The following is a 16,315-nucleotide window of genomic DNA, read 5'->3' as shown; positions in this document are numbered from 1 at the left end:
ACGGTTACGGTTTCGGTTTGGGTTTCGGTTTCATTCCTTGCTTTAAAGCCGCTTTTGATTGCACTAAAAGGAGTTGCCCATACGCCGTTATGTCTGAATTTGGCATCCCCTCAAAACTCATACGGCTGCGTAAAATTACGTTGAGCAATACCACCAGCTCCGTCAGAATTGGGAAAGACCTCCCCGAGCCGTTCGCCATAAAACGGGGTTTCAGACAGGGCGACTCCCTTTCATGTGACTTCTCTAATCTNCTGTCATCAAACAAACAGTCAGCACATTCGCGCCTTGGCACCCACGTCACTGTTGACAGTTACAATTTCGAGAAAGTAGAGAATTTCGTTTACTTGGGAACCAGCATTAACACCGATAATAATTCCAGCATTGAAATGCAACGCAGAACCACTATTTATAAAAATCGTATTTATGAACCGATTTCTTTTAAATACAAAATGTAAGCTATCAGCATGATGGCAAACACATTTACCAAAAATAGACCTGCTAGGTGGCGCGGGAGTCGTGTTATTTATAAAAGCCGTATTTATGAACCGATATCTTTAAAATTCAGAAGGTATAGTTTCAGCATAATGGAAAATAAGTTTACTTAAAACGGAGCCGCTAGGTGGCGCGGGAGGCGAGTTATTTATAAAAGTTGTATTTATGAACCGATTTCGTTCGTAAGCATGATGTAAAAAGCACTTGCGAAAAATGGACCCGCTAGGTGGTGCTGGAGTCGAGTTATTTATAAAAGCCGTATTTATGAACCTATTTTGTTAATACACATACGAAACGTTTATAACTTTCATGATGATTTTTTTTCATTCGAAACATATTCAGCCTTATCATGAGTTTCATCTTCCCTGAACCGGTTCACTTTTCGCTTTTGGTTTCCATGTACTTACTATGGGGGGATTCAATATTTTCGCGTGTTTTTTCGGGCGGAACTCAGGATAAGGAAGATTACATACATAAAATGATAGCCATTTCCGTTTTTCCGACTAAACTCAAGCACTCAATAGAGCCCTGTCAAATTGTCGGAGGTCCTGTTATAGGCTACCAGAAAATACACTGGTGGCGCTGGAGTAGAGTTATTTATAAAAGTCGTATTTATTAACAGATTTCGTTCACATTCGCAGCGTGACTACCTGTATGGTGAAAAATTCCTTTGCTAAAAATGGACCCGCTGGAGTTTAGGTATTTAGAAAATCCGTATTTTTTATAAAATCTGATTGCAATTCATAATTCGTATTCATTTCATGACAAGCAAAGGTTTTGCAGAAAAGGGACCCAATGGATGACGCTGCACCCGAAATATATAGAAACCGCCAAGGAGTTTTTTTATCTTAGACGAATTTACTTTTCAGATGGCTAAATCAAGGATGCGAATAAGTATATAAAGACCGTAACACTGTGTAAGCGTGATCTTGCATCTACCTCCGATTGACGAAGTTGTTCGAGGCGGCCGTTATTACAGCAATAAGATTCAAAGAAACCAATTCATAAATGTTAAGATGAATTGTAAAAGTGGCAAATTGACAACGAAAGATTCAACCACATCTGTCCAAGAAGGAACACGGTTGGTATATCAATGGCTTCATTTAAACGATATTCATGAGATCACACGACTCATTTAGCTAATTTACGCGACAACTTTTCATCCTGTGGGGCAGCGAGGACTCTTGGCCTTCCTATAATTGAAAACGCTCATCTGTGCTCTCGAGTTTCCGTATAAGAACTTTTATTGGCTTACATGGTACACCGGACCAATGCTGAAGTTGCAGGATGGTCGAAGAATATTACGAACGCTTGGCAGAGATCTCACAGGTGGAAATAAGACCATAGGTAAAACGCATTACATCGAAAGGAATTAGTATTCCATATGGAATCACAGCGCTACTATTCTTGGCATATGTGTGAGGAGGATTCCGTTTTTTAGTCGTTTCAATTTAACCTAAAAATGTTTATGATGTATCGTGGAACGATTTTCCGTCATCCCTTGTCAAATTTGGTTTGGAGACAAAGCGGTTTCGAATGTGCCATCTTCAGTGTTATTTTTCGTTCTGAATAGTTCGTGATTCNACCGCCAAGGAGTTTTTTTATCTTAGACGAATTTACTTTTCAGATGGCTAAATCAAGGATGCGAATAAGTNGCAGAAAAGGGACCCAATGGATGACGCTGCACCCGAAATATATAGAAACCGCCAAGGAGTTTTTTTATCTTAGACGAATTTACTTTTCAGATGGCTAAATCAAGGATGCGAATAAGTATATAAAGACCGTAACACTGTGTAAGCGTGATCTTGCATCTACCTCCGATTGACGAAGTTGTTCGAGGCGGCCGTTATTACAGCAATAAGATTCAAAGAAACCAATTCATAAATGTTAAGATGAATTGTAAAAGTGGCAAATTGACAACGAAAGATTCAACCACATCTGTCCAAGAAGGAACACGGTTGGTATATCAATGGCTTCATTTAAACGATATTCATGAGATCACACGACTCATTTAGCTAATTTACGCGACAACTTTTCATCCTGTGGGGCAGCGAGGACTCTTGGCCTTCCTATAATTGAAAACGCTCATCTGTGCTCTCGAGTTTCCGTATAAGAACTTTTATTGGCTTACATGGTACACCGGACCAATGCTGAAGTTGCAGGATGGTCGAAGAATATTACGAACGCTTGGCAGAGATCTCACAGGTGGAAATAAGACCATAGGTAAAACGCATTACATCGAAAGGAATTAGTATTCCATATGGAATCACAGCGCTACTATTCTTGGCATATGTGTGAGGAGGATTCCGTTTTTTAGTCGTTTCAATTTAACCTAAAAATGTTTATGATGTATCGTGGAACGATTTTCCGTCATCCCTTGTCAAATTTGGTTTGGAGACAAAGCGGTTTCGAATGTGCCATCTTCAGTGTTATTTTTCGTTCTGAATAGTTCGTGATTCCTTCCGCTTTTATGTATTCGTGCTACTATCTGTTTTAACTGTCATTAGGTCATGCATACCCATCTAAGTGCGACCGCTTTTGTTTCATTATCTCGCAGGTAGGTGCTTTTTTGGTTGCTTGTATTCGCCGGCAGGTAGAAATCCGTTATTTTTATTTTCTTCGTTTTCGTGATTGCGTCGGTTTATGTTTCGTTATTTAGCAGGTATTAGGTTGCTTGCTTGTGCCGGCAGATAGAAATCCGTTATTTTCATTTTCTGGGTTTCTGCGGCGTGGTTATGTGTCTTCGCGTTGACGTTTTTTCCAGGGGTCTTCTCATATTTTTCGTACAGCATCTTGAGTGGTTCGAATATTACATCGGATACGGTGTTTGTTTGTTCGTTTATAATACTCCCTTGAAATGCTTTCTGCTTGTATATCTCCATGTTTTCCAATATGTTCAAACGCCGTCCTTTATGCTGTACGTGGAGGAGTTTGGCTGCCTTATTAATTTTCATTGGTGTATATTTATTTTCGAACTTATGATTTGCGAAGTTTGATTCTGGGGTGACGCTCGGCTTTTGTATCCTCTTATGGTAGTCTCTTATATGTTCGCGGAATCTTGTTTTAATCTTACGGCCAGTTTGCCGTATGTAGCTACACTTGCATTCACGCGTTAATTTGTATACACCCTGCTTATCTAGAGTGTCCTCTTCGTTTGTGCTGTTGTTCAGCATCCTTCCGACGTTGTTCCTGGTTCTGAACGATGTGCGAATGTTGAATTTTTGGAAAACCTTGGCCAGTTTGTATGTCATTTTACCCGTGTAAGTTAACACTGCCCAAGCTGTATCGTTGTTTTCTTTCTTGTCCCTACTTTTTCGTTTCGAGTCCTTTCTAATTTTGTCCACCAGATCTTTTTTGTATTCATTGTTTTTGGCAATAGCATATATTGTGTCTAGCTCTCTCCTGTGTGCTTCCTTAGTTAATGGGGTTCACTCAAGTCTAGTTAATGATTGTCTAAATGCAGCGTTTTTGTGTTGTTGTGGGTGGTTAGAGGTTTCATGTATTACTGTGTCGGTCGCTGGGAGCTTTCTCGTATTCCAGTCTGTTGATGGTCCTGTTTATTTTAATCGTTAGATCCAAATAGTTGAGTTTTCCTTTCTCTTCCTTATCCATCGTGAATGCTATATTTTTGTGTTGTTCATTAAGTTAGTCTAATATCTGTAATAAGTGTCCAACTTATTATTAAAACAAGTTATGGTGAAGTTGTAATTCGCACAGTGCTTAACAATTTATTAAATTAATCGTACGCACGTGGATATATACTTGCGCTTTTACATTGATTAGTCGACCGGAAGTCTGTATATCGATCGATAGTATCTAAAGCTAACTGTGTTCATAAATGAATGTTATTATAATACCAATATGTGTTTATAAATACAAGTAAGGCTATCTGCACACTTGTCGTCCAATCATAGTTGCGTTATCGTCTCGCCCTGAAATTTTGGGCTTAGCACATGCATTTCAAAGGAGATCTGCACACTNATGTTTTCCAATATGTTCAAACGCCGTCCTTTATGCTGTACGTGGAGGAGTTTGGCTGCCTTATTAATTTTCATTGGTGTATATTTATTTTCGAACTTATGATTTGCGAAGTTTGATTCTGGGGTGACGCTCGGCTTTTGTATCCTCTTATGGTAGTCTCTTATATGTTCGCGGAATCTTGTTTTAATCTTACGGCCAGTTTGCCGTATGTAGCTACACTTGCATTCACGCGTTAATTTGTATACACCCTGCTTATCTAGAGTGTCCTCTTCGTTTGTGCTGTTGTTCAGCATCCTTCCGACGTTGTTCCTGGTTCTGAACGATGTGCGAATGTTGAATTTTTGGAAAACCTTGGCCAGTTTGTATGTCATTTTACCCGTGTAAGTTAACACTGCCCAAGCTGTATCGTTGTTTTCTTTCTTGTCCCTACTTTTTCGTTTCGAGTCCTTTCTAATTTTGTCCACCAGATCTTTTTTGTATTCATTGTTTTTGGCAATAGCATATATTGTGTCTAGCTCTCTCCTGTGTGCTTCCTTAGTTAATGGGGTTCACTCAAGTCTAGTTAATGATTGTCTAAATGCAGCGTTTTTGTGTTGTTGTGGGTGGTTAGAGGTTTCATGTATTACTGTGTCGGTCGCTGGGAGCTTTCTCGTATTCCAGTCTGTTGATGGTCCTGTTTATTTTAATCGTTAGATCCAAATAGTTGAGTTTTCCTTTCTCTTCCTTATCCATCGTGAATGCTATATTTTTGTGTTGTTCATTAAGTTAGTCTAATATCTGTAATAAGTGTCCAACTTATTATTAAAACAAGTTATGGTGAAGTTGTAATTCGCACAGTGCTTAACAATTTATTAAATTAATCGTACGCACGTGGATATATACTTGCGCTTTTACATTGATTAGTCGACCGGAAGTCTGTATATCGATCGATAGTATCTAAAGCTAACTGTGTTCATAAATGAATGTTATTATAATACCAATATGTGTTTATAAATACAAGTAAGGCTATCTGCACACTTGTCGTCCAATCATAGTTGCGTTATCGTCTCGCCCTGAAATTTTGGGCTTAGCACATGCATTTCAAAGGAGATCTGCACACTTGTCGTTATCGGCTAGTTATCGGCAAATAGTAGAAGATGTAGAAACGGATAATCAGAATCTTTAGAAAAAATTCTGGTATGCAGTTTTGTAGCACATTCAATTCTAATCTGAAGAAGTGCAAGTTTCAAGCGGCTAAAAAATTCCGTTGATTTTTTAGAATTTTTTTTGGTTAAAGGTGTTTCACGTTTTTTCCATACAAAGTATGTCGACAATTTTCTTTTATATGGAGGACACTGCCAGCAAAAAAATTGCCAAAAATCAACGGAATTTTTTAGCCGCTTGAAACTTGCACTTCTTCAGACTAGAATTGAATGTGCTACAAAACTGCATACCAGAATTTTTTCTAAAGATTCTGATTAAAAAGTTTGAAATTTGGGTGAAAAATTGCAAAATTTTTATAATTTTTATACAAAGTTTAAAATCTGAATTTATATGGTGTTTGTTGTATAGCCAGCTAGGCTTTTATAAAAAAATAATAAACATTAAATAAACAAAAGGCAAATAGCCAAAACTGGTCAAAATATCGCACTCCTGTTATTTTGTGGACAACTGTACATTTCCATTCTTATTTGACGTTAGCTTTGTTGTTGCCATTCTTTGGACTAAAAATTTGGTTTTTTGCGTTCCTTTACTTTTCCAGTTATTCTCTTTTAGTGAGCGCATTTTGCTTACGCTCTGGCATCTTGACACTTTTCAGATTTTAGTCCAAAAAGATAAGCAATGAACCTATTGTTTGTTTACATTTCATGGGGAAAAATTTGCGAAAGAGTTAATATTTGCATTAAAATTGCATAAAAATTAGTGTCTTTGTCATAAAATCTGTCGAAATTATTAAAAACTGGATAATTGCAATAAAATTCAATAAATCTGAGCGTTTTAACTATAAAACATGACGAAATGGTAAAAAGTCTCTGAATGCATAAAATACATTTCAGGAAAAATAGAAGAGATATTAATAATAGATATTTTAAAAATTGCAGGTTTTTGTAAACATTTCGCGAAAATATCAACCAGAAAAACAGAAAATACCTGCTTCAAGTCAATTTTTAGACGCCAAATGAATTGATATAACACGACCGAGTATGCGAAAAGGTAGTCGTCATGTAATCGTTGCATCATGATTGATGACGATGAAGTAACTATGATTGGACGACCAATGTGCAGAAAGCCTAACATTGTACTAGGTTAATACTGCTTAAGCTTGACTTTATGACATACTTATTACATGCAATTTTTTTTTATATACATCAGTGTAATGATTTAATAATATATTAATTGTCGTCCTCGTCAAAACCATACAACTTGGGGGGAACCACTGCATGACCACTTCGCGTACAATAATATCAGACTCAGTTACATCGACAGTGTTATTGTTGCTGTTTGCAGCATTGCTTGACTCAATGAAAGATTGATTTAACACCGGCGATACAGCGTCATTTGAGGCCTTTGGGTTATTTCCCCCAAGCTGGGTTTGTGAGGGTAACATGCAGTTATTCTCTTTTCTTCTCTCAATTCTTTCTTCCAGAACAGCTTCCTTATTATCTAATATATTGTTAGCGCTTTGAGCTATATATCTTCGGTTGCGTCTACAAGAATGATTGTTATTATCTTTAACTACATATGATCTACCATTCACATTTCCAGTAATGACACCATAATGCCACTCTTTGCCTTCTTTCTTAAATATTACCCTATCCCCTAACTTTAGCTCCGGTAAAGGTTTTGCAATCCGATCAAAGTTGTGTTTTTGTCTTAATCTTTTATCTGCGATTGTTTCTTGTACTTTTAATTCGTCAGGCGCATTCCTGAACAAAAGGTCTTCCGTTGTTGGGAGCTTGGTTTTTAATAATCTTCCAAAAAACAACTGCGCGGGGCATAATCGCATGCTATCTACTGGAATGTTGTTATATTCAAGTAAATGGAAATAAAATTGTCCCGCTCGTTCACTTCGTAGCACCGTTATAGTAAATTTTTTGCAATAGCTACTCCTTTTTCAGCCAACCAATTGCTCTGTGGATATCTAGGAGTTGAAAACTAAAGCACTATGTTTGCTTAATTTGAGAAGTGTTCCATTTCTGATGAATTAAATGGATTATTGTCACAGCGTATTGTCGCAGGATAGCCAATTGTATTGCTGTATAGCTGCTTCAATACATTAACAACTGACCCAATGGTTTTGTTTTTAAGCTGTTCTGCGAACACCAAGTTCGAATATGAATCAATAAAAGAGATGTAGTTTTGCCCCCTAATTCAAAAATATCCATTCCTACTGTTTGAAACGGGTACGAGGGTACTCATCCTGTTTCAGTGGTTCTTTTGTCTGATTACGCCTAAATGCTTCACACACCACACACCCAGCAATTAATTCTTTTAATTACTGATTCATGTTGGCCAAAAGTAAAGAGTTCTAGCTCTTTGGAGGGTTTTTTCGATGCCTAAATGTGGTCCATGCAGCCATTTACTTACAATTGGTTGTAAGCCTGTGGGAATTATCAAGCGATGACTCTTTAGCAGCATACCATTTTCAAAGTGGATGACTGATTTATACTTATGAAACCGTTTACCAAGCTCATCCAAACTATTATAATTTGGCCACCCATATTGTGCATAGTCACAAACTTTCTGATAACTTTTGTCTTCTTCCAAGCATTTGCAATAGGCTATGTAATTGTCTTTTGACATGCAAACTCGTTTTCTAATCGAGTGAATTACTTCACTAAGTTCCTGAATTTCTACGCTTTCCGCTAAAGGAGCTCGTGAGAGGCAATCTGCAACTAGCGTTCGCTTACCTGGGGTGTAAACAATTTCCATTTTAGGGTATTGAAGCAAGAACATAAACATTGCCTGCAGCCTTGTAGTCACTTCATCGATCTGCTTCTTCACCAGTGACTCCAGGGGCTTATGTTCGCTTTGCACTACAAAGTCACGACCATAAAGATAATAGTGAAACTTTATATACGAAAATACTATGGCCAATAGTTCTTTTTCAATTTGGGCCCATTTTTGCTCTGATTTACTTAACGTTCTGGACGCAAACGCCACCGGTTGACCCTCTTGCAACAAAACACATCCTAACCCATCTTTGAAAGCACCAGTCTGCAGCACAATGGGCTTTCCTTTATCATAAAGGGCTAACACTGGCTCAGATGTAATCATGTTAATAAGCTTCTGTAACTCATGCTCATGCGCATCTGACCACTGGAACGAAACATTATTATACGTTAACTTATGCAAGTTTGCTGTATTTTGTGATAAATTTGGAATGTACACAGCCAGAAACTTAAGCAAGCCCAAAAATCGCATTACATCTCCTTTATTTTCCTAACTTTCTAATCGCTTCACAATATTTGCTACGTGGCTTAATTTTGCCCTCTGATACTACACGACTCATGAATTTCATTTCTGTAACCCTCTATTGAATTTTATCGGGATTGAATTTTATGCCCCTTTCCATAGCTCGTTTCATAACTTTACAGAGAATTTCATCGTGCGTCTTAAGATTTTCTGATACAATTGCGATGTCATCGAAATAGATTATAACACCGGGTGTATCTTCAAACTGTTTCACCATTTCTTTTTGAATATATGAGCAAACTATTTCAGGAGCAAAACTTAACCCGAAAGGCACGCGATTGAATTTATGTCGACCAAAGGGAGTCATGAACGTCGTTAGATTTGAGCTTGGTTCGTCAAGCTCCATCTGCCAAAACCCAGTGCTAAGGTCAAGGACTGTAAATACGTGTTTATTGGCTAACTGCCTTGTGACATCATTCTTCTTTTCTACTAACTGTACGTTGTGAACCCAATCTGTTGGAAGGTTGACTGGCGTTTTTATTTTGTTTGTTACCATTTCCTGAATTTTTGTTCTGAATCGTTCTAACAAGCTCAACGGTATTCTCTTTTTATAATGCAAACAAGAAGTTGCCCCTTCTTTTAATGTAATTGAATCTTTCCCTGGAAATTTTCCCAATCCGCTAAAAACACTATCATATTGCTTGACAAAGTGACATCGTGAATATCTATTCGCTTTATTATTTGAAATTTAATACAAGTTTCTAAACCTAAAATTGGCTCGTGCGTACCTTTCACAACAAAATCTGCCTCTTGACTGGTATTCAAATACGGATCAATGCACCTGAGGGATATTGTACCAAAACTTTTTATTTTATTTCCATAATAATCATATATGGCATAATTAATTAAGTGACTATTAAATTTCACATTTAGTTTTGAAATGTATTTGATCGGAATGCAATTAATATCGGAACCGGAGTCTATTTTGAATCGAATTTTTATATCCTGTATATAAAAATCTTTAGTCCACCTGCCACTACTTGACTCCTTATTATTCACATTTATTCTATAAATACAATTATTATGTACTAGTTCACTAGTTAGCTGTAATAGTCCTGCACCGAGTGTACCTGTCCTTTAATTTTGTTGTTTGATTCGTTTCTCCTATTCTGTCCATGGATTTTCGTTTGGAGTTGCTTGCTGAACTTTTTTTCCGCGACACATTTTGAAAAAATTACCGTGCTTGTTGCATCCTCGGCAAATAATAAGGGTATTCATCAAACCTTATAAATGCATTGTAAACCGTATAAACTTATAATTGTGTAAACCTTATAAATGAACTGTCAAAATTTGTATGGAAACTCGTTTACACATTTCTGATAAATTTATCCAGCGATTTCACTGAATAAACTTGATAAACTGAAGACAATGCAACTCTGTCGCAACTCTAGCTATGTTTTCTTAGGCAATCATCGGAATCCGCATACAAATTTTGCACGCACATTCAACAACGATATGATCCTGATAGAGATCTGGTTCAATTATTATCCCGTCTGTTTGTTTTGTTTCACTGATAATTCGCAAAGTTTGGTAGCCGTGACAAATGAATTCATACACAAACAGACATTCTGCCATTGTTTCTTATAACTTGCTTCAAATAAATAGCCTTTATGTTATATGTACATTTATTTAAATAGATATCTCGTAAATATAATTTTTTCCAATTTAGTGAGGTAGTTTCTATAATTTCTTTATCCCCGTGCTAGTAGTATAAAGTTAGTGACACTGCGCTTTATAACCAAAGAAAACACGACTATTGTCGCATGTGTAAACGAAAAGAGAGTGTGGGTCGTTCATGTAACAGAGTGCATAAACTTATAAGATTATCTGCTTGATAAAGTTATCGGTTTAGATGAATACCACTAATATCTTTTGCTTTACACACGTTCAAGTGCCCTAGTGAAAATGGTTGCTGTCCACAATTGTAGCAAAAACTATTAATACGTTGAACTGACGTTGAATTGACCATTTTAACCGTTCCTTGCTCCAAGATAACTTTGTTGGCGTTGGCCGCTTCATATATTTTACACTTCTCAATTATGTTTGGCAATGGATCATCCTTTCCGTCGAGCAATTTGAGCTGCAACGTTTTATCGTAAACACCCAAAATTATTCTGTCCCGAAGCATACGATCATTGTACGATTTTCCACAGCTGCAAGAGTAGTCACAATAGCGAATTTGTGTTCGTAACTCAGTTTCGTATTCAGTAAACGGTTGCTTTTCCTTTTGAGATATAGTATTGAATTTGAACGATTCCATAGCAACGTTTTTCTTCGGAATACAATAATCGTCAAAAGCTTGCAATACTTGTTTGAGTGTACGAACACTTCAACCGTCATTATCGCCTGAAGAACCACCCTAATTTTCACCATCGCCAGTTTCATCAACGTTACCGATAATGTTGGCATCCAATCCTAGCAATTGCTCTGTCGTTCCATCATTTGGAAACAAAGTATTGTAGATTTCTACAGCCTTTGATCCCACAAGCCAAAGGAATGTGGCCACTTGTACGTCGTCTCTTTCTTTTAATTTGGCATTTGCATGCATGTACATGCAAAAATTACCTCTCCATATAGGCCAGTCCTTTGCCAAATTGCTGCAATCTAATTCCGGTGGTAGTCTGTTCTCTGCCATTCTGACACCATGTAATAAGTGTCCAACTTATTATTGAAACAAGTTATGGTGAAGTTGTAATTCGCACAGTGCTTAACAATTTATTAAAGTAATCGTAAGCACGTGGATATATACTTGCGCTTTTACAATGATTAGTCGAAAGCTAACGGCGTCCATAAATGAATGTAATTATAATACCAATATGTGTTTATAAATACAAGTAACATTGTACTACTTTAATACTGCTTAAGCTTGACGTTATGACATACTTATTACAATATCTGCTCCTCTTTGTCCCCCGTTATTATACATATTATGTCGTCCACATATCTAGCGTAGAAGCTAACCCCTCAATTGGTTGTGAGATGCTCCATATATTTCTCCTCTAGGCTTTGCATGAACACCTCAATCGGCTATACTCAGCATCTCACAACCAATTTAGGGGTCAGCTTCTACGCTAGATATGTGGACGACATAATATGTATAATAACGGGGGACAAAGAGGAGCAGATATTAGACTAACTTAATGAACAACACAAAAATATAGCATTCACGATGGATAAGGAAGATAAAGGAAAACTTAACTATTTGGATCTAACGATTAAAATAAACAGGACCATCAACAGACTGGAACACGAGATATACAGAAAGCCCCCAGCGACCGACACAGAAATACATGAAACCGCTAACCACCCACAACAACACAAAAACGCTGCACTTTCTAAATATTATACATTTTTTTAATATTGATTAGCGACTTTTTCTAAAAAGAGGTTATTTTATGAAAAAATGATGACTCTTTTTTTGTTTTATAATATTTTTGGCTTAATTATATATTAGCTTGAAGATCAATTAATTGTCTTCATTCTGACATCATTACCTTTTGAATCGGTTACGTAGTTTAGAAAATATATATATTTATATTTTAAAATATCACATTTTTTTTGTTTTACCTCTTATATCTACTTTACTTTTTAATTGCGGCAAATAATATTTATATAATTAAAATCAGCGTAAAAAGTACTAGCGCTCTGCATTTTTAGTTTGGTTGGTTATCTATATATGCCATTCTTTACGTTATATAACACGTTATTAATCGCATAATAATATTTTATTGAAAAGAGACAAATACATATAGTATAATATAATAGCGAATTCCATGTGAAAGAAAGAGAAAATGTAACGCCAGCTGTTACTTGGTATGTGTGTTTACATGTGTGTGTGTGTGCTAATGCATGTGTGGAGGAAGTGAAAGTAGCCACACTTTCAAATCCAACATAGTAGGCAGGCTAAGGTGCGAAACCTTGCTAACCCGGCGGTGATAAAGCAGTTGCTGGTTGTGAGTGTGCATGGGTGAAAATTTTCGAAGATGAGTGACTGGATCGGCCGATTGGGGATTGAGTAGGTGAGGCATGAGTGACATTCTCGGCCATACCATGCCCGATAAAATGCAGCCAATAAAGACCGAGAAGTTTATTAGGTCGGTGTTATGCAGAAATTTTGTTTGGCAAACTGCGTGCAATTGTTGTTGCAGCAAACTCGGAGAGAGCGAGTTTGGCGACTCTCACAGCAAACTAGTTTTGCTTGGTTAAACTGCAGCAAATTCGGTGTTGTCATATACAAAAATTTTAGACAAATGTTGCTATACACAAAAATTGCCGTGATACCGAAAGGCAGAGAACTGAATTTATGATGTAGGAGCTTCAAAGATTAGGGCACAGTTAATTGCCTATAGGATATCATAAAAAATATATTAAATGTGCGCGTTATGTACTACAAATTCTCGTTTCGTGTTGGCAATAGCCATGAAAACCATAATGAACGTGCAACCCTGTGCCAAACTCGACATAACCACCTCCGAGCAAACTACGCAGCCGCCATTTAATTTGGGAAACAAAAGTTTGTCTGCATAACACCGACCTTGGTAAAGTTACGGTGGAATTTACAAGTGTCGCATTACAAGCGTGTAAAGTGGTTATACCAAACAAAAAAAAAATCCTTACGGGGCATTACCAGGATCCGTTTTCAGTTCCTGTTATCAAAATCTGAGGTGAGTAGACAAAAATATCTCTGACCAAATAGATAGGAAAGAATCCAAACATGGGTTGGGAATATGTGTTTTTATTTTTAGATACATCACTTATTGCACTTCTCTTCAAACGTGTGAAAACTAAAATTTTCTAAGGCATAATGAATTTTACACGGAAATGTGCAACAGTTTAAATAATTTAAATGAGTATGTTACTGAGTTCTGATGCTAAATATTCCCTGCTGCATGTCTTGGCTAAAGTTTGTACGCATGTATATGCAGTTTGAACGCATAAGGCACAAACTCAAACTCGTATAAGCATACATATACGTATATGCATATAACTGCATTCCGAGATTACTCTCAATCGGGTACAATAGGGCATTAATTAGTCGCAACTAGACTCATACGGGTACTAATGGAGATCAATTAGTGTCGACTCATCTCTTATGGGTATAATTGGAGATCAATTAGTCCCCGCTGGGGTAGACGTCAAGCGACACGTCCACCGAATTAGCAGCCAGGACTTTAAACAATTCCACCACTGCCCGGTTGTGTGAGCATTTGAGGCAAGATACACGAGCTAAGCACCCAACACGAATAGTTGCTCGACCAATATTTGGTGGCAGCAACACGCACCCACACCAACATACGTGCATTTAATCGGAGCCAGTACCTATGTATGTTAACATAGGCTTCTAACAGCCGCGACATACATATGTACACGTATTACATTCCGACAGCCAGCTGTGACAATTTGGAAAAAAAATTGGGTCAACGGCCGCGGTCAATTGTAGTTTCCAATACCACTGTGCAGATTGGAAATCCACCAGAGGAAATCGAGAGAGACTGTGTACTTACCAGCGAGGGAAAACATACATACATCGTTCCAGCAGCGCCGGCAGATGTACGATCGCACCGGCGCCAACGCCGCCAAGCTAGTGCCTACGTGCAGTTTTTGTATTATTTTTTTCCAGTTTGCCCATTATCACTTTTTTTACGTATTTCCTTTGCCTATTTTTGACAATTAAGCGTGTGTTTTCTGTTGTTTTTGCTATCATAAATTTTCCTTTATTTTTTTATTTCAATTGCGAATAATTAATTTACTTTGCACATTAATACGCTTATTATTGTTGTTACCCACTTAAAAACAGATAATGTAATTATTTTCAAGTATAATATTTCCGTAAAGCTGGTAGGCCTTAGTTTTTATTGCACATTCTTTTGGTTCTTTCAACCCCTCTCTCTATGATAGTCTTAGTTTTTTTAGTATAATAGCCACTTGTTGATCTAGTTCATTTATTTACACGCCCTTTGTCTTGCTTCATTCGATTTTATTAAAATTTTTATTTTTTTTCTCTCGTAAATTTTATTAAACGTAGTTTTGCTAACTGACCCGCTCACTGTGCCCAACAGGAGCGAGTGACCAAAATTGCCAAACAGCGCAGGTGTCAGCCCCTCAGCGGTTGCTTTATATATGTATGTACATATGTATGTTTGCTCTCAATTCCCCACAGGTCCTCTCCGTATGCTGGCGCCAACATCGTTGGACTATTAAGGTGAGTTCTAAATTGATTCATATACATATATACATACATACATTTGTTCATAAATATTTATGTAGAGATATCTACATACAGATATACATTTTCCTTGCGTAAATTATACACAAGTCAGGTTTCTTAATGACAAAGTGAAGTGCGTCTCTTTTCACCTATAGGCAGAAATTCAACGTTAGGGTGGTTCAAAAAAAAAACAGAAATTAAATTTTTGAATTGAATTAAAATTTTAATTTTTGAATTTGTGAATAATATAAGTTAACGTATTGCAGTAATAAAGGAGTAGGTAGAAGAAATTCATATTTTCGATTAAGATTTTCCTTTTATCATGAAAAATTTTATTTATTAGAATTGTGGTATTTAATTTTCCCTATGATGTTGGAATAGTAGCATTTGAATTGATCTTCGTTGGATTGTGAAATGAATCAATGAATTTCTCCGTAGATGCCTGTTAATATCCACAATTTGAAAATAGGTTGAGGATTTTTTTTGCCGTTTTTTAGGTTGTTTAATAAAGCACATAGTAATAAGTTTAGTGTAAGCAACTCCCTGAATTATAGATGGCTACGCGTAGGTTTCGCGTAGAAGGGGAGGGACGACTCCTTTTCTTGACACCTTTTCGTCTTTTCGCTTCTTAGCTTGATTTCTTCCACTTTTTTAAGACAAGCAGGCAGGATCAAAAATTTTTTGTTGATGTGGGTGTAGGTAAGACAGGTGGTAAAGACCCCCCCATCCGAGGAGCTAGACCGGGTTCGCCACCATGCCTTTGCACCACCTGCTCTTACCGGACAGATCACCCACGTAACAATGGCGCCCAACGAAAATAGCTCATAGTTTTTATTTTTTCCCCATATTTTTTCGCTTTAACTGTTTACTCGTTTTCTTCTATCACTTCTTCTGTTGCCGTATATTATAGATTCCTTTCTTTCATTTCTAGCTTTCTATCGGACAGGATAGGGTCAAGATGACAACATCACTAGCGGTCACCGTGAGTGATTTGTGTCCGACTGACAACAGCGGGTGGGATGATCATTACAACTTGGAAGTGCCTTTAAAGTTGCCGCAGCGCAATTTGGAGTGACATTCGAGGTTGGGTGATCACAGCAAGTGTTACATTTTTCATTTTGGTTTTTTTTGTTTTGCTTGCATGAAGGCTGACTAGTTGAGCTACGTGGTGTGTAGTCC

At 37.2% G+C, this 16,315-nt stretch overlaps 1 protein-coding gene across 5 annotated transcripts; it reads right to left on the bottom strand.

Moving 5' to 3' along the window:
• Positions 1-2,877: 2,877 nt before the first annotated feature.
• LOC108369956 (uncharacterized) lies at positions 2,878-5,424 on the bottom strand. Of its 5 annotated transcripts, none has more exons than XM_017625186.1 (3): positions 5,344-5,424; positions 4,488-5,250; positions 2,878-3,386 (listed from the first exon to the last, which is right to left on the bottom strand). In XM_017625186.1, the coding sequence occupies exons 2-3, from the start codon at positions 4,842-4,844 to the stop codon at positions 3,144-3,146; spliced, it is 600 nt and encodes a 199-aa protein (XP_017480675.1). In that variant the 5' UTR covers positions 4,845-5,250; positions 5,344-5,424; the 3' UTR covers positions 2,878-3,143. The 5 variants fall into 5 exon arrangements, with proteins under 5 accessions (XP_017480675.1, XP_017480673.1, XP_017480671.1 ...); XM_017625184.1 differs by having other exon boundaries at positions 5,309-5,374; XM_017625182.1 differs by having other exon boundaries at positions 4,488-5,385.
• Positions 5,425-16,315: the final 10,891 nt, after the last annotated feature.

This window comes from Rhagoletis zephyria, unplaced genomic scaffold, assembly GCF_001687245.7.
Source record: "Rhagoletis zephyria isolate East Lansing unplaced genomic scaffold, Rhagoletis_zephyria_1.1 Rzeph_scaffold_03929, whole genome shotgun sequence".
In the NCBI taxonomy this organism is placed as follows: domain Eukaryota; kingdom Metazoa; phylum Arthropoda; class Insecta; order Diptera; family Tephritidae; genus Rhagoletis; species Rhagoletis zephyria.
The sequence above is the reverse complement of the archived record's forward strand: the minus strand, read 5'-3'. Positions and strand labels throughout refer to the sequence as shown.